This window comes from Heterocephalus glaber, unplaced genomic scaffold (genome assembly GCF_053883595.1).
Source record: "Heterocephalus glaber isolate CG9 unplaced genomic scaffold, H.glaber_assembly_v1.0 deba00001572, whole genome shotgun sequence".
Classification (NCBI taxonomy): Eukaryota; Metazoa; Chordata; class Mammalia; order Rodentia; family Bathyergidae; genus Heterocephalus; species Heterocephalus glaber.
In genome coordinates this window covers 25408181-25427500 of record NW_028258357.1, presented here as the reverse complement: position 1 = coordinate 25427500, position 19320 = coordinate 25408181, and the positions used below count along the sequence as shown (strand labels likewise).

The 19320-nt window shown below is 42.0% G+C and overlaps 1 protein-coding gene across 1 annotated transcript in view; it reads right to left on the bottom strand.

Moving 5' to 3' along the window:
• Positions 1-19320, bottom strand: part of LOC110349144 (adenylate kinase 9-like) — a 47232-nt gene that overhangs the window by 3240 nt on the left and 24672 nt on the right. Inside the window, exons 3-5 of the mRNA XM_087192789.1 lie at positions 12139-12310; positions 3264-3385; positions 559-760 (exon numbers count right to left, since the gene is read on the bottom strand). Of these exons, the coding sequence (XP_087048915.1) occupies positions 559-760; positions 3264-3363 (302 nt within the window). The 5' untranslated portion in view covers positions 3364-3385; positions 12139-12310. The remainder of the gene's footprint in view (positions 1-558; positions 761-3263; positions 3386-12138; positions 12311-19320) is intronic.

Below are 19320 nucleotides of genomic sequence, written 5' to 3'. Positions count from 1 at the left end.
CTTATTTCTTTTAAAAACTTATTTATTGAAAAGTGCCAACACTGCAATTAAACCTGAATGCTGAGGTCTTAGTTTAGAGAAAATCAACTCTTATGTGATCCTCAGCTGCCAGGGTGACTTGGCTCATGTGGCAAAGGAGAGGGTTCAGGGAGCCCACGGGAATGAGCACCACAGGTTCGCCACACATGGTCTAGAGGACCTCATACAACTCACGTTGCTGCAGGGAGTGGCATGGCCTCCTTGCTAATGTGGCATGAGAGTATTCAAGCCACATTTCACCTCAGCAGAAAATTTAAATATATATCCATACACATATGGCCCTGCATTCTCTAGCTATGTTCACTCATGGTCCCCTCCGCCATAAGACTTCCACTGGAGCCTAGAGACCTCACTACAGAGCATCAGGAATGCATTCTGCATCTCAGGTCAAACTTGCTCCATGTCTGAGAAGTACCTTGTGCCTTTTACGAGAGCCTAAACCCCTGTTTAGGATCAGTATCTGAGGTTGCTACTCAGCCATTTCTTGAAATATGTATCTCCCTCACCCTACTCGCTTACCCTGCAGTATGGCATGCACTGTCCATCAGAGAAAGGTCCAAGGCTTGAACAGTTAGTTCATCCAGCACCATCATTCCCTCATGAAGACACGAGTTGAACATAAGTGCCAGCTCTGTTTCTGGGTGGTGGCTCAGTACACTTCTCAAAGCTTCTCCTACTGATGTGTGTTCTAAGCCATATTCACTTGCAAGGTTTTTGGCAACTACAAAACATAAAACATTGAACTTGTTTAATTTCACATATTCATTGGTAAACCTCACTTTCAGATTCAGTTTAATGACATCAACAACAAACTATTCTCCATATTCTTCAAACAAATTTGACAAATAAAATTGCCCCATTTTACTGAATTAACAATTGTCAAAGATCAGTTCTTATTACTTCAGGTTTCTGGCTGGTGGATCTGGTAATGAGCCCCGTGTGTGTGTGTGTGTGTGTGTGTGTGTGTGTGTCTCTGTGTGTGTTTGTTTTACAACCAAACCAATGTTTAAGTGCCTTTCCTGATTCACATGGCAGCAAAATTCTTCAGAGCACTGTGCTAATACCATGTGTACCCTCAAATATGTGTGCCATGTTTTTGGCACTATGTGAAAAATAACAGTGAAATAACCTGTTTCACTGGTTACCACTCCCAACTGTTTACAGATTCCACACAGCACTTGGGGTAGGGCACCCTATACAGTTAATCATTTAGGAAATAATTTTTTCATACCTAATATGTACCTTGCTGTTTATTTGGGGGGGGGGGGTTGGTACCAGGGATCCAACTCGGGTCCTTGTGCTTGTGAGGCAGGTGATGGAACCACTGAGCTAAATCCCCGGCCCCATTCATACCTAAAATGATAAGTGATTTATAGCTCATAGGCAACTTTTCTTCAGTGACCTTATTTGATATTTTCAACAATGAAATGAGAAATTAGACTGTTGTGTCTGTATTTACTCCTTTGCTCTAGATATCAATATTCTAAAGTTGTGTGGAAATATCATCATCTCTTGACATGAAAATGACTCTTTTGTTATGTTAAGAAGTTTAAATTGTTAGACTTTACATCTGAAGAGCTGGAAAGACTTGTCTTTCCCCTTCAGTCTCTATGCAGTCATGGAAGTCTATTATTTTTCTCTGAAATATGTCCTGTATCTCTTCTTTTCATTTTCTTCTTATTGTGACCAACTACTGTTCATGTTGTGCTCATGACATCTTGAAATACAACAACCAATTTTTGCAACAATTGTCTTAACAACAAAAACTACAGTTCAAGTTATACAAAATGCAAACATTACAGGAGTAAAGTATACTAATTGCCTTTTCAACAATGATTAAGATTACTGATTTGCACTTTAAAATTCTTCTTCAGTTACTGAGGATTGGACCCAGGACCTTGTGCATGCTTGTCAAGTGCTCGACCATTGAGCACCACTCCATCTGTTCTTAAATTTTATTTATTTAATTTTGGTACCAGGGATTGAATTTGGGGCCCTGCACTTTCAAGACAGTTGGCAGCACCAGTGAGCAGAATCCCAGGCTCTTTTAAATTTATTTTTAAGACAAGGTCTCACTAAGTTGCCCAGGATGGCCCCAAACTTGCAATCCTGCATCAGCCTCTTGAGCCACTGGGATTACGAGTGTCTGCCACCACCCCCGGCTGGTTTGTACTTTTTCAACTATGGTCATGCACCATTTAACAATGGGATATGTTCTTAGACAGCCATCATCAGTACTGCTGCTAGGATGTCCATGATACAACTAGATAACATCATCAAGAACCACCACTGTGTGCATGGTCTGGCACTGACAGAAGTGTCACTCAGTGTATGACTCTATTAATGTAGGAGTGTACGTTTATAAAATATTTAATACATTTTAAACTGATGTACTCATTTAAGATATTGTTCAAAGTAAATTTTATAGTATCTTTTTAGGATATTTTACTATAATTATAAATGATAATAGTTTGTCATTTTTTCCTCTATTATATTAGTAAGGTTTTGATATCAAAGTAGTAAATTTAAAATGGATCATATATCCTATATTTTTAATTGCATGAAATAAAATAAATTGGGAAGATTACTATCTTTTCTCTTCCTCATGAAAAAGCTTTTAAAAACACATAAATGTGTTCCTTGACTTTTAATTCTCTGACTGAAGGTTTGATGTGTTTTTTCTCTAAGCCCATTTGATCCTGGGCTGTTCAGAAAGAGGTCATATTTCTGACTGCCTTCCTGATGTGGCCTGGGTCAAGAATGTCCTTGGGCCTCATGTTACAGGCTTGGCCCCAGCCCGTGGTGGTCCTGTACAAGCTGCACTATTAAGAGGCAGCCCAGGGGGAGGTTCTACTTCAAGGAAGTTGGGGCAAAAGGAGGTTGTGAGTGTCTCTCTGTCTGTCTGTCTCTCTCTCTCACTCACTAGCCATGAGGGGAGCATCTTTGCTCTGCCGTGCACTGCTCATCACGATGTGCTGCCTCATCAACCACAGACTGACACCTCCAAACTGTGAGCCCAAATAGACCTTTCCTCTCATAAGTTCATATCTCAGGTGTTTGTTATGGCAATGAAAAGAAGACGGATACACTTCTCTTTGATGGCTATTGGTCTACTTAGGTTTTCTGTCTCTTTCTGAGTCAATTTTGATAGCTGGTTTCTGGAGGATGTACCACTGGGATTCAGAGAACCCTTGTATGCTGGAGGAAATCAGAAATGTGCTCACCTGTAGTTTTCCCAAATCTTGCAGGCCCCACAATTGTAATCCTCACAGGCATAGTAGATTTAGCATGGGGTTGGTGGATATATTTTATGAGATTCTTCATGAATTTTTCCTTAGTTTTCTTACTAGATAAAAAAATAAATATACTGATGGTAGATCACAAGATAAATTGGACTCTGCATTTCCAAGTGGCTGAAATGATTCTCCCTCACTTAGGTCCAACATAATAGAATTTTTAAGTTATTTTAATGTATACATAGAACAATTCCTCAAGTACATTGAAAATCTGTAAAATAATAAAAACAAATCTCAATTACAAAGAAACATAAGTATAAACAAATAATATTAGATAATTGAAGATGATTTCATAACAACACAATCAAAATAACATTTTCTAAAGGGCTTTCAGTTTATGACAGTTAATGTCTTTTCTATATACTTGATATTTATGTTGAGGAGTGGTAGGTTGTGGCATTTTTTTCCACAGACCAATTTATCCTCACAAACAGACCCATTCCAAACTGTCTCCTCTGCCCTGCAATTCAGACGTTGAAGCCCTAATCCCCAAAGTGACTATATTTGGAGATAGGGCCTTTAAGGAGGTAATTAAGGCTACATGAGGTCATATGGATAGAGCTCTAATCCAACAAGGCTGTGTCCCTTGAAGAAGAAGAGACCCCAGGGACAGGCCTAGAAAACTCCCCATGTGAGGGCACTGTGAGAAGGTGGTCATTTCAAGCCAAAGACAGAAGTCTCATGGAAACCCCTCCTGCCAATGCCGGATCATGGACTTCCAGCCTCCAGAACTGAGAGAAAATAAATTTCTGTTGTTTAATCATTCCTGCCTCAGGCACTTTGTTAAGGTAACCAGAGCAGTCTGCTTCAAGTGGGTTCTTGTGATATCTTTTGGAGTATCCTGGAAGGCCAAAAGTTTTACTGGTGATTCCCCACTCTCATAAACATTAGCAGTGGTCAGGAGTGGGGAAAATGCCCACAGAGGGCAGTTAAGGTGTGGGGATAGAAGAGAGGAAAGAGTATGGAGAGGAAAGAGTGGACCTAGGTTTCACCTTGGTGGTGATGAGGGACCACCAGTTCAGTTTCAATATGTTCAGTCTGAATATCCATGTTCAATTTGAATATCTTTTTACAGCATCAGATGGCCAAGCATCAGCCATCCCTAGACTCGACAGAGTAGGCAGAGTAGTGTGGTTAATATCGGTTCTCCTTGACATCTGTCTCCTTGACAGTTGCCACTGGGGAGTCATTTGTCAATATCACTGTTCTTAAGCTGGAGGGAAGTTCATGGTCAGGCATGCATGCTAGGGATAAGAAGAAACTCAAGGGTGGGGTGGGATGTCTGCTTCATCTTATATTCTTGGTAAGAAAAGAAAAGCTAAGTTCCACTTGAAATCTCCAGTAGTTTTTAGCTAGTTAAGAATACTACACAATTCTTAAAATTTTTTGAATTATTTAGTCTACTTCCTAGAAGTACCTGTATTTTATTAAAGCAATATTCAGAGAGTATGGTTTTCAGATACATTTGATGAAATTACCTTTACAGAGTCCCAGTAGCCAAATGAACTTATACACATGTAGATAAGGGCAAGCATTTTCTGGGCAAGGTGTGCTGATACTGCATCCCATGTCTCAAACAAACTCGTGCAATTTTCCACCAGTTTCATATTCAATGTATATTGTACCATGTGGATTTTCTGGGCTCCATGAACAGAAAGGAGGGAGGGCCTTCTCTGGCACTGCCTTTTTCATTTTATTTTTTATTTGTCTGTCTCTCTGTCTGTCTGTCTTTCTGTATGTATCTGGGGCAGTTGTGGATTGAATCCAAGGCTTCCACCACATGCAGCAACATTCTCCAGTAACCCTAAACCCAACCCTAACCCCTAAACCCTAACCCTAACCCTTAACCCCAAACCCAACCTAACCCTAACCCCTAACCCTTAACCTCTAACCCTAACCCTAACACCAACCCTACCCTAAACCCAACACTAACCCTAACCCCTAACCCTACCCCCTAAATCCTAACCCTAACCCTACAGTAATCCACACCCAACCCCTAAAGCTAACCCAAACCCTCACTAGAGCACAGAGCTAAACACCAACCCACACAAAATATAAATCCAAACTGATACATGAAGCACAACTTCAAAGTAGAACCCTTAACTCAAACAGAAACTGAACACTAAACTGTAAACCCCAACCATACTGCAAAACACAGACCCAAACATTAACCCTAATCCTAAACCAAACATATATCTGAATATATCCCAGGACATTAACCCTGTACCTGAACAAAAACAAACCCAAATCCTAACACAAACCTGAACACAAACCCAGAATCGAACCCTAATGCTGTTCCAGAATTGTGGAAAGAAATGCATGGAGACACAGAATTCGGGTAAAATAAGTTTACTCGCAAGCAGGCAGGACTGCCAGAAACTGGTCTGGTCAGATTCCGCACCCTGCATTCTTTGTCCATCACCTTTTATACCTTTGTCAGTCATTATCTCATCCCTAGTGGTCTTTGTTAAGTAAATAAAGTTCCAATTCCTGTTTAGTGGTTAGACACAGGTGGTTTCTGTCACAACAACAAAGAGGATTTTGGCCAGACTACAGTGTAGGATTAACTCTGCCTATCTCTCACTGAAAATGGGATGTGCTTTTATTCTCCCATCTTTTGCCCAGAAGAGCTCACTTCCCAGTAGGGTGACAGGGAAAAGCATGCTAGAAAACAAAGGCAGTAGGATGGGATTTGGAAGTCATGGACACAAGGTCTCAAGTCACTTCCCCAGGGGCAAAGGGGTCTCATAAAATGGGGACAGGAAGGAACATGCAAGTGGAGAGGGCTCAGGAGATTGTTGTCTGCAGAACCTAGGGCTGCCCTGAGTTGCAAAAGGGCAAGAAAGAAAAGGTGGGAATCCACACAGCCAGTGAAAACTGGTGATTGTCCTGAAAAATCCCAGAGCAAAAACCCTCCCTCCTTTAACTTCAGTCATTGGGTATTCTGTCTCAGCAAAGCAAAAAGTAACTAAGACAGGACTGTTGATGATTTTTAGCATGGGGAATGGCAAGAAGTGCTGTGAGCAGGTCCAGCTGTTACAAACTTAGGAATGCGAGAACCCAACAGCTGGATGTGACTTTGCCTCTCTTAACTGAATGGTCCTATGGGCCATCATCTCAGTGAACGTTGACATCGAGAACTGATGACTGAAACAAATGCCAGAGTCAGAAGGTGAAACAAATACCCCCACTCCTTCCACATGAAATCACAAACATGCTTAACATCTCAGCCATTAACCAAATGCAAACTACAACCACAGTGAGGTTCTCCTTCACTCCTATTACAGCACCTATCATCAGTATAATTTAAGGTAACAAGTGTTGGTAAGGATGCAGAGAAACTGGAAACCTCACACATGGTGCAGCCTCTGGGTGAAATACTTAGGCATTTCCTCAAAAAGTAGAATATAGACTTACTATACTACTCAATCCTTCCATCCCTAAGTAGATACACAAAATAACAGAAAATATGCATTGAAACAAAATGAATATGTTCTTTATCTCTGTCAAGGTCATGGCAATGGAAAATAGTCCCACAACAAGTTTCAGAAAACTAGATCCAAATGGAAAAAAGAATTCTCCTAGGTAAGACAAGTGGTGAAATTGAAATTGGACAATGAATTGGACATTCATGTCAAAACCCTTTAATTTCTGGCAGCAAGCCTACCTTTCTTTTTATCCTTTCCAGACTACCCACCTTTGGGGTGGTGCCACCCATGCCCAGGGTGTGGCTTCTGTTTTCAGTAAATCCATTCAGTCACACCCAGCACCAATCAGTGAACTAATTAGTACCACACACTCTTAACCCCAGTACCACATGCCCTAGGTCTGGCCAGCTCTTAAAAGCACCACCTATGAGTACATGAGGAGGCTTTGGAGAGACATTGAGATACAAGCTGTAACAGCCACTATCAGGAAATTATAATATTCAGAGTCCATTTGTGTGGACATTACATTAGAAATGCCACTCTCTGAATACTGTCATAGCATTATGAAGTGGTCACACTGTGGATATTACAATTAGAGACCACTGTGTGGATAGTATACCAGTAGCTGAAGGCAATGTCTGAGTATTACTGTACATGAGTACTGGAGGGCACTGCATGGATATTGTTAGTATCAGAGGTCACAGGAGATATATTAGTAGTACCAGTTGGTGTGTGGATATAAAATTAGTATTACAGGTCACACTGTGGACATTAAATGACCATTAAAGCCCACACTGTGAATATTATATTAAGATACCACTGGGAGCCAACATGGTGGAACACATCGGTAATCCAAACACTTGAGAGGCTAAGGGAAGAGGACTTGAGTTCTAGGGCACCTAGACTATATATTAAGATGCTGTCTCAAAAAAATGCTGCTATGTAGATTTTATATTAGTCTGAAAAGTCCACAGTGTAGATATTATATGTCACAGAATAAATAGTATATAATTAATATAGGGCCATGGTGAGGATACTATCACAGTATTAGGGGCCAGTATGTGGAAAATATATTCACATGAAGAAGCCACTGTGTACATGTTTTATTAGTATTAGGACTCCACAGTGTGATATCATGTTGCTAATGCAGAGTTACAATGTGGATATTAAATTAGTATTAGGAGCCACAGAGTTAATGTTGTACTAGCTTTGATGCCATTCTGTGTATATTAGTATTAGATGCTGAAGTGTGGACATCAATAATAGAGGCTGATCTGTGGATATTAAATTAGCATTAGAGGAAGCACTGTGGATATTAAATTACTATTAGAGGCCACTGTATTAACACATGCACAGTGGAGCTATACATGCATGACTGTCCCATGACACCCAATGAGACAGTCATAGATGGACCACTGGTGGTTCAAGCTACCTGATGGGACAATCATGCCTGTACCACCAATGGTTCAAGCCAGTAAGAAAGTGTTAAATTACTATTATAAGCAGCTTGTAGATACTAAATTAGTATTAGATTCTGGTCTGTGGATATTCAATCTGTATTAGAGGACACTCTGGAAATAAAGCTAATATTAAAGGCTGCCCCCATGGATATTAAATTACCATTAGAAGATGCTGTCTAGATATTAAGTATTAGAGGATGGGCTGTGATCATTACATTCATACTACAGGCACCTGTGGATATAAATTTGTAGTAGAGGTTGTTCTGTGGATATTGAGTATTAGACACCACCCTGAGGATAGTAAATTAGCGTCACACACCATTGTGTGGATGTTAAATTAATATTAGAGGCAATAATAATAATAAACAATAATAATATTGTTCTGGCTGTTAAGATTACAGGCCTCTCCAAGGATATGAAATTAGTAATAGACAACACAGAGTGAACATTAGGTAAGATTGCATGCTACTCTGTGGATATGAAATAAGTATTAGAGGCTGCTATGTGCATATTAACTATTTGAATCCACTCTGTGGAGATTAGTGTGAAAGACCACTCTGTAAATCTTGGTCCTAGAGGCTGTTCTGTGGATATAAAATTAGTAATAGATGTCATTGGATTTTAAATAAGTATTACAGGCCATTCTGTATATACTAAACTAGTATTAAAGTCCAAACTGTGAATACTGAATTATTATTAGAGGCCATTCTGTGGCTATTAGTGTTAGAGGTTGCTCTGTGGATCCAAAATTAGTATTTGACACTACCATGTGGACATTAACAGTATTAGATTCTGCTCTGTGGACATTAAATTATATTACAGGCTGTCCTGTGGATATAAAATTAGTATTAGGCACCACTGTGTACATATTACTATTAGGGGTCCACTGTTAGTAGCATAGGCCCCTTTGCTGCTTTGATACTAGTACCAGAGGCCACTCTGTGGATAGTACTTTAGCACTGCAGACCACAGCGGGCAAAACTCGTCACTTGCTCCAGGCCACAGAGTGGACATTATCTTAGGGGTGTCCAGTAGAAACAGTCATCACTGTGAATGACAACTTCTGCATGAAGCCCTTCCTCTGCTGAGTTCTCTGGAGACCCACCCCTCCACCCTGCACTCAGGCCACAGACAAGAATCTTTGCACTGATGATTGTGTGAGAGACACAGGCACTACTGTTCCCATGCTTGAACCCTGCCTCCTTGGTCCCACCCCAGTGTGAAAATGAGTCAGCCTCAAGCCCATATGAGCCCAACAGGTTGGAGACCATCAAAGCAGGCACAGTGCAGAAGCTAGTGAATCATCTTATGCCTGCCCATGGAAGTGGCAACCCTCTTCTTCATGCCCACATTCCTATACACCTACACCTACAAGCTCACCACTACCCAATAGGTGCTAAAACTGTTGTTCCTAAGGTGTGCTCTATGTCCAAGCCCAGGGGGACTTGCCAACTCATGGAAGACCCTTGGAATGCTCTGCTCCTCATGTCCCAATTTGCTCTGTGAAATCTGGGGTGATCTGAGGATCACCATCAGAGCATGTATTTGGGTCCAAGAGGGCTGAGGCTCAGAAGCATCTGCCCCAGGCCAGGGTCTGTCAGGGTCAGTGACCCACGGCTGTGGAACCTCCCCTCCACCATGAAGAATCTCTCTACCTGTGGCCTCATTTAACTGAGTCCTCAGGCAATTCAGTTTCCCCACTGGGGGCGGGGGGGGGCAGGTACCAGGGATCGAACTCAGGACCTTGTGCTTGCAAGGTAGACACAGGTGCCACTGAGCCAAATCTCCTGCCCCAGTTTCCCCATTTTTGAATGAAGTTCTGAATCCCAACTCTGGAGTTCCCTGCCTAGATAGAGTTAGAGTGGAGACTCCCCCTCAGAGTAGAGTGAGGGGCCCTGGTCCCACTGAGATATCTGGGTAGGAGATGGCAGGGTTCATTCACTGAACACAGGTATGTGAAGCACCTATCATGTGCAGGCGCGTTCCCAGTCACTTAGCCTTGAACTCTGGGAGAAACAGACAAACCTCAGCCTTCCCCTGCTTCCATTCTCATCAGGGAAGGAGACAGTCCCTAGACTGCCTGCAGGTGGGGCACTAGAAGAGGGTGCTAAGAGGCCACCCTCTCCTGATCTCCTCTATGTCTGGATTTCTTCACCCCAACTGTGAGGAGGATGAGAAAATCAAGAAGTAAGTGGGCTTAGGGCAAAGAGAGAAGGCTCTTGTCTCCAGAGTAGGGGACATTTGACAAACTGAGTTTGAAGGGGACTGAGAAATCCCAGGTCCCAACATGTTTGCTAGTAGAGGGATGGGGGCTAGGGTTTTGCCTTCAGGAGGAGGAAGACAGGCAACCAGGCAGCACAGGGGCTGCTGGGGTCTGTGAAGAGCAGGTCCCTGTGAAGGCAGACCACTCTCACAACACGCCATCCCAGTCAGACATGCCCACATCATCCTGTATGAAGGCTGTACAGAAGCAGTGAGCACACTGCTCACATGAGCCTCATGCATTTGCTCAGTGCCCAGCTGCATGTAGAGTGGTCACTACCCTGAAGAATTTTGCCCATCCCCAGATGGCGAGACTAACCAGCTACGTCCTACATCCTGATCAACATGCTGGGCTCAGACTTCTCCACAAATGTACAAATTCCAGCTGGAGGCCCTAGTGAGCAGTGAGGCCAAGCCAAAGATGAGGAGGCCTAGGATGTGTCTGAGGGCATGGGTGGAGTGGTCATGGCTGAGCCCCACTGAGAAGGAGCTCTGACCACTGGATCTCATCCACTGAGAGAGAACAACCTTCTCAACTGGCAGCAGATTTCTATCCAAGGTGCAACAGTGGTCAAATTCAGCAGAGGCAGAATCTCACTCCATTCCAATCCTATCAGCACATCTTCCTGCAGCTGCAGATCTCTAGTCACTGATTATCCTTTCATTGAGATACAATCACCTCCCAGTGTGGTAGCCGACCCTGTTTCCAAGATCACCAGGAGCCACCTGACTCAGAAGTGGTACAGCCTGATGCCATTCCACCTCTGTATCTTCTGGCTGAGACAGAACCACCTGCCAGAGTAGCAGCATGCATTTCATCCAAGGAAGAACAGAGAAAGCCAATACAAAAAAGGCTGAGCCTGACCCCATTCCACCTCCAGAAGCACATCTTCCAATGAAGTTGATCTCCACCTACCAGATTTTCTGTCCAGCAGGTTAAATCTACCTCCCTCTGTGGTAGCACACCCTCTTTGCAGGGAAAAGGAGGAGCCAGGTGACATAACAGATGTCAAGTCACACCCTATTCCACCTCTGGCAGCATATCCTCTGACTGCTGGGTCTCATTTCTATTCTTTCTCAGTCAGAAGATCCTGTCTAGTTACATATCTTATATTATCCTCCACTTTACTTTCCTGCTTTCTCTCTTGGTTTCTCCTCAACTCCTCCTTTCTCCCTCCAGGTACAAAGGGATGGAATCAAGATACCCCTGTTAGAAGAGCTCACTTCCCAGTGGATCATCAGGAGCAAACACACCAGCAGTTATAGTCAGTAAGATAGGATTTAGAATGCATGAACACATGTCCCATGCAAATTCTCCAAGGGAATGAGGGGCCTGCTAAGGTGGGCATGGGAAGGAAGGAACAAGCAGGTGGAGAGGGCTCAGGGGAGGACTGTGTTCTACAGAACCCATAGCTGCCATAAGCAGTGAGAGGGTGAGTGAGGAAGGGAGAGAATCGACATGGTCAGTGGAGATTGAAGGATGGCCTGAGGAGACCCAGAGCAAGAGACCCTGGGTGAGGAGACCTCAGATGATTTTAACTGCAGTAAACAAATCCAGGAATCAAGCAGAGAGCTGTGCAGTGGCCACAGATCCCACAGGCATGCGGGTGCAGGTAGACATGGCATTGTGCCACACAAACCGTGTACACTCACCTGAGTGGCCTTGGCTCAGAGGCTCTGTGACCAGGTCAAGGTGAAGATGAGACAGTTGGAGTAGAGCTCAAAGTGTCCATGGGCTTCCCACACCCTCTGCTGCTCCACCCTCCTTCCATGCAACAGAATCTCCTGAAGTTTGACTTGCAATGACAGAGCTCTGAGCAGACAGCTGAAAAAAAATGGGAATTGTTGCCCTATAGTAGCCATTCAGGACAAGAAACTATTTGTTTGCATGGCATGGGTAATGATGAGGAGTGCTGTAAGCAGACCCAGCTGCTGCAGACAGACATGAGAGAACCCACCTGCTGAATGTGACATCTCATCTCTTACCTGTGACTGTGATCCTGTGGCCCATCAGCTTGTTACTGGCTACTTAGGTTCACAAGCTCAGGTTCATTTGCTCAACACTGAACAAATCAAAGGAGGCCATTTATTTTGGTAAAAATAAAAAAGATTTACTGAAAGTCAACTCCAGAGATGAGAGGGGGCATTTTCCTCAAATCACCATCTCACTGCTCTTACCATGTTCTGGGGTCTTTACTCTCCAGGAACAGTCAGGGAGGGAATACAATGGAACAATAGACAAGTTCAGACTTCTGTCCTTCCCAGGATCTCCCATGCCTAGGGGAATGAAACTGGGCTTGACATCCAGATGCCAAGATCTGCATATTCCATCCATTCATCAGGGCTGAGAAGAGGTGGGGGTAGATGTTTATGCTCTAGGCTAGAGAAAGTTTGGGGAAAAAAATCTAATTTAAGTTGCCTTTTGCAGTGCCAGTTACGATCTCACTGAATGTTGACACTGAGAACTGGCAACTGAGATAGAGTGCTGGAGTGTGAAATTATTATAGACAGCTATGTTAGGCAGAAATATTATAGGCAGTCAGACACGGGTGGGCCCTCAGGAGAGAGTCAAGACACAAGCTGAACACATACTACAACTGTGACTGGAGATGCATCATTTGGAGGCCAGACTTCAAGAAAATAACAAAAGGACCAGGCCTACATACTTCCCCAAGGGATAAGTGATAACACCTGGTCTAATAAACTCTAGCTAGGCATCAGTCACCTCAGTGGGCAACCAAGACCCCAGATGCATCACCTACCCGAGTTCTTTATTCTTTCCATGCACACTTGTTGTGTAACTTGTTCCCCTATTGGATCACTATTACCTAAGCAACTATACTTGTAACTGTATTGGCTAATTACAGCTTTAAGCCATGTTGTACCCACATGGTTTGGGCTCTATAAAACTTGGCTGTAAAGTGGGATCCTTGACTACCCATTCAGGACCCCTCCTACCTCTCAGGAGCCATCCTCTCAATAAACCTTTCCTACTCTTAACCTCTGTTGTTCCTAGAATTCATTCTTCAGTTTTAGAGAACACGAATTCAGTGTATCAGACATCTACCAGGTTGGGAATTGTAATATTTCCCTTATATCCTATTTGGAGGTCCTGATTTCATCCCTGTACCAAAATTACTCCCTCCATCCACCCTTCATGTGAACTGAGAATGAGATGCTTAATGTCTCTGCCATTAAGGAAATATAAAGTACAAACGCAGTGAAATTTTCCTTCCCTCCTAGTACAGCACCTATCATCAGTACAATTTAAGGAAACAAGTGTTGGGAAGGCTGCAGAGAAACTGGAACCTATATAAATGGTACAGGCTCTCTGTAAAATGGAGGAAAAAATGAATACAGATTTGTAACAAGCCCTGAAAAAAATTTTTCTCCTTTGAAGACAAGTGGCTTTGAGGCCTAGGGTATGAACAGCTTCCCCACCACCACCACCACTCATCCTTAGAAAGTGACAAAATATACTGATAGCCCAATAAGGCCAGAGGTCTGGATTCTTTTCCATAAGAGAAGCTTAAAAATATGGCTGAAAGTGATAACTCAAGTATGAAGATCTGCATCCTCTCTGTGCCACCCTTCCTTACTATAAAACACCCTTGCCCTTCTGTAAACAGAAAGATGGTGATGTGAGGAAAATGGGTCACTCTAACACCTTGAAGCTAGCTTTAAATAAATCCTTTTTATCCAAATATATGCCCTCCTTTGGTGTTGTAAGACCGAGGGCCTTACCAAATGCTCCGAGGAGCTGACTAGCGAAGCACACCCAGGAATCCCAGCGGTGCCTTCAGAATGTAAGACCAAGAGCCTTACCAAATGCTCCGAGGAGCTGACTAGTGAAGCACACCCAGGAATCCCAGCGGTGCCTTCAGAATGTAAGACCAAGAGCCTTACCAAACGCTCCGAGGAGCTGACTACAGCGAAGAACACCCGGGAAGGAACACACCGGACAAGATGGAAAACAGACCTTTATTAGTCGGGCCAGATGGCACTCCCAAAGCAAAATAGCTTAGAGAGGCAACTGGCTCAGAATCCGAGGCTGTTTTTATAGGGGGTTGAGGGGGCAGTTAACATATAGAATTAAAGAAAAGGGGACAAAGGTTAGTGGTCGACTGTCACATATTGATGGTCAGCAGACATCTGCAGCTTGTTTTAACAATTGTGGTGCCTAGAATATCAGTTCCAGGTAAACAAAGAGTTGAGTAGTTTACTCTGGGACTCTAGGTCTGTTACAGATCCCTATCTAGCGTCCCTAGACTATCTGGGACTCTAGGTCTGTTACAGATCCCTACCTAGCATCCCTACACTAACAAGCATCTCCATCCATTAACTCACATTTTAATCACAATGGGGCTGGAGAAAAAGGAGCAAAGGTTATGCAGTCCCACAGTGTGGTCAATGACAAGCACCCTATGAGCCTAAGTGGCTGGTAATGCTGTGGGTGACCACAAAGCAACATTAGTCCCTGCTTCTGAGAGCTGTGCATCCTATCAATCACTTGGGAAAGAGACTGCTTGCTCATGGCTAGCTCAACCTGCTGTTGGGACTTCAGGGACATTTTAGTACCTTCCAGGGACACCTTTGAACCCTGAAAATTCTCCCTTCTTTCCCATCTACTATATCAGCTGCTTATAAATGCTTTTGTTGGGGTTTTTTTTTCCTTAAATTCTTTTATTGGTACATTGTAGGTATACAACACAATTACATTTCTCATTGGGAATTGTACCTTTACATAATGCATCTTGGTTCTTATTTTTCCCCATTCCTAGCCCTCCCTTTGTGCCCTCCACCCTTCCCTATCTACAAAGAATTTGTTTCCATTTTTTCCATTTCTCATCATTTTTCCTTTCCCTTCTTTCCTTTCCCCTGCCCCTCCCACTACCCCTACCCCTTTGGACCTTTTCTTCCTATTTTGCATTATTGATTATTCATTCGAATCATTGGTACATTTTAGGCATACAATATAATGACATTCATCATTGGAAATTTGCACCTTTACATAATCTCTTTTGGTTCTTATTTTTCCCCCTTCCCTGCTCTCCCTTCAACCTCTCCACTCCTATTTACAAAGATTTTGTTCCTATTTTTCCATTTTCTCATATTAATCCCATTCCCTTCTTTCCTTTCCCCTAGCCCTCCTACTTCATTCCCCTTTGCCCCTTTTCTTCCTATTTCACATTACCTATTACACATTTAGTCCTTATCTACACTTTCAGTTTCTCACACCAGAGAAACTATTTGGTATTTATACATGTGTGTCCTATTTATTTCACTTAAGAGTATCACCTCAATGTGCATCCACTTAGCTATAAATGTCTCTAATTTCTCATTTTTATGGCTGAGTAGTACTCCATTTTATTAAAAAACCACATTTTCTTTATCTAGTTTCCAGTTGATGGGCATTTGGGCTGTTTCCAAGTTGTAGCTATTACAAACTGTGCTGCTATGAACATGGATGCACATATGTCACTGTGGTATGATTCTTTTAATTCTTTGGAGAAGATCCCCAGCAGTGGAATAGCAGGATCAAATGGGACTTCCAGTCCTAGTTTTTTGAAGTATCTGCATACTGATTTCCACAGTGGTTGCACCAGTCTACACTCCCACCAGCAGTGGAGCAGGGTTCCTCTTTCCCCATAATCTCCCCCAGCATTTGTTATTGGTTGATTTCATGATAGCAGCCATTCTTTCTGGAGTGAGGTGGAATCTCAGCATTATTTTCATTTGCATCTCTCGAATGACCAGTGATGTTGAACATTTTTTCATGTATTTATTTGCTATTTCTACTTCCTTGTCTGAGAAATGTCTGTTCATTTCAGATGCCCATTTTTGGATTGGGTCTTCAAATTTGGGAGGTCTGATCTTTTTAAGTTCTTTATAGATTCGAGATAGTAGACTTTTGTCTGAGGAAAAGCAGGTGAAGATTTTTTCCCACATTGTGGGTTGTCTCTTCACACTGCTGGTGGTTTCTCTTGCTGTGCAGAAGCTTTTTAATAAGAAGAGATCCCACTTGTGGATTGTTTGTGCTAGTTCATGGGCAACTGAGGTTTTGTTCATAAAATCTTTTCCTACACTGATGTCTTCAAGAGTTCTACCTAACATCTGTTCCAACTGGTTCAGAGTTTTTATTTTAATATTTAGATCTTTAATCCATCTTTATTTTAGTTTAGTGCATGGTAAGAGATATAGGTCTAGTATTAATCTTTGGCAAGTTGAAACCCAATTTTTCCAGCACCATTTATTAAAGAGGCTATCTTTCCACCAGTGAGGGTGTTTGGCTCCTTTGTCGAAGATGAGATGGCTGAGTGTGTCTGGAGTTGTTTCTGCATCTTCTAATATGTTCCACTGGTCCTCAGGTTTGTTTCTTTGCCAGTACCATGCTGTTTTTATCACAGTAGCTTTGTAGTATAGTTGCAGGTTGGGGATTGTGCTACTCCCTGCCATGGCTCTGTTACCTAGAATTGCTTTTGATATTCTGGGCCTCTTCTTGTTCCAAATGAATTTTTGGATTGTTTTCTCAAGGTCCGTGAAGTATGCTGCTGGGATCTCAATTGGAACTGCATTGAATCTATATAGCAGTTTTGGAAGTATGCCCATTTTCACTACATTAATCCTTCCTACCCAGGAGCAGGGGATGTCTATCCATTTTCTGATATCATCTTCAATCTCTGTTTTCAGAGTGCCATAGTTTTCAGAAAAGGGATTTTTGATTTCTTTTGTTAGGTTGATTCCTAGGTATTTCAGTTTTTTGGATGCTATTGTGAAAGGAATTCTTTGCCCTAGTTCTCTCTCAGTGAGTCTGTCATTGGTGTAGAGGAAAGCTATTGATTTTTGTGTGTTGACCTTGTGTCCAGCTACTCTACTGAATTTGGTTATTAAGTCTAGAAGACTTTTGGTGGAGTTCTTGGGGTCTTCTATATACAGTATCATGTCATCTGCAAATAATGACAACTTGACTTCTTCATTTCCTTTCTTTATTCCTTTTATTTCTTTCTCTTGTCTAACTGCTGTGGCTAATGTTTCCAAAACTACATTGAACAAGAGTGGTGATAGTGGACATCCTTGTCTTGTTCCTGATTTTAGTGTGAAGGATTTCAGTTTTTGACCATTTAGTATGCTATTGGCTGTTGGTTTTTCATAGATGGCTTTTATCAGTTTGAGGTAGAGACCATCTATTCCAATTTTTTGTAGGGTTTTTATCATAAATGCATGTTGGATTTTGTCAAATGCTTTTTCTGCATCTATGGAGATAATCATATGGATTTTGTCCTTGGCTCTATTGATATAGTGTACTACATTGATTGATTTGCATATGTTGAACCATCCCTGCATCCCTGGGATGAATCCCACTTGGTCAGGGTGTATGAACTTCTTGATGATCTTCTGTATTCTATTTGCCAGTATCTTATTAAGGATTTTTGCATCTATGTTCATTAGTGAGATCGGCCTATGGTTCTTCTCTTTGGTTGGCTCGTTCTCTTCTTTGGGGACCAAGGTGATGCTTGCTTGCAGGAATGAATTAGGGAGTATTGCTTCCCTTTCAATTTCATTGAAGAGTTTAAACAGCAGTGGCAGTAGTTCCTCTCTAAATGTCTTGTAGAATTCAGCAGTGAAGCCATCAGGGCCCGGGCTTTTCTTAGTTGATAAGTTTTTAATTACATTTTCAATTTCATTGGTTGATATTGGGTTGTTTAAAATTTTTAGGTCTTCTTCATTCAACTTTGGTAATTCATATGTATCTAGGAATCTGTCCATTTCTTCTGTGTTGTCCATCTTATTGGTGTATAGGTTCTGGAAGTAGGTACTGATGATCCTCTGGATTTCTGCTGGGTCTGTTGTAATTTCACCCTTTTCATTCCTAATTGCATGGATTTGGGCCTTTTCTTTCCTTTTTCTGACAAGGTTGGCCAAGGGTTTGTCAATTTTGTTGATTCTTTTGAAGAACCAACTCTTGGCTTCATTGATTTTTTTGTATCATTCTCTTAGTCTCCATTGGATTGATTTCTCCTTTGACCTTTATAATTTCCTCTCTTGTATGAGCTTTGGGGTTGTCCTGCTCTTCTTTTTCTAGAAACTTGAGGTTCAGCATCAGGTTGTTTAATTGGGCTCCTTCTGTTTTCCTAATATGCATATTCACTGCTATGAATTTCCCTAGTAAGGCTGCTTTCATTGTGTCCCATAGATTCCGGTGTGTTGTGTTGTCATTGTCATTTAATTGAAGGAACTGTCTGATTTCTTTAATTTCCTCTGTGACCCATTGGTTATTCAGAAGTGTGTTGTTCAATTCCACATGTTTATGAAATTTTTCGAGTTTCTTTTGCTATGGACCTCCAATTTCATCACACTATGGTCTGATAATATACAGAGGATAACTTCAATTCCTTTGCACTTACTTAAACATGTTCTATGTGTGAGTATGTGGTCTATTTTGGAGAATGACCCATGTGCAGCTGAGAAGAATGTGTATTCTGATTTTGTGGGGTCGAAGACACTGTAAACATCTGTTAAGTTCATTTGTTCAAGAGTTCATTTGTGTTCTAGTATTTCATTGCTTATTTTTAGTCTAGTTGATCTATCTATTTGTGACGGAGTGTTGAGGTCCCCCACTACAATTGTATTAGTGCATATACAACTTTTCATGTCTGTTAGTATTTGTTTTATGTAGTTGGGCACACTAGTGTTTGGTGCATAGATATTTATGATTGTCATCTCTCCCTGTTGGATTGTTCCCTTTACAAGGATGTAGTGTCCTTCTTTGTCTCTCTTAATCAGTTTTGGTTTGAAATCCACTTGATCTGCAAAGAGGATAGCTACTCCTGCTTT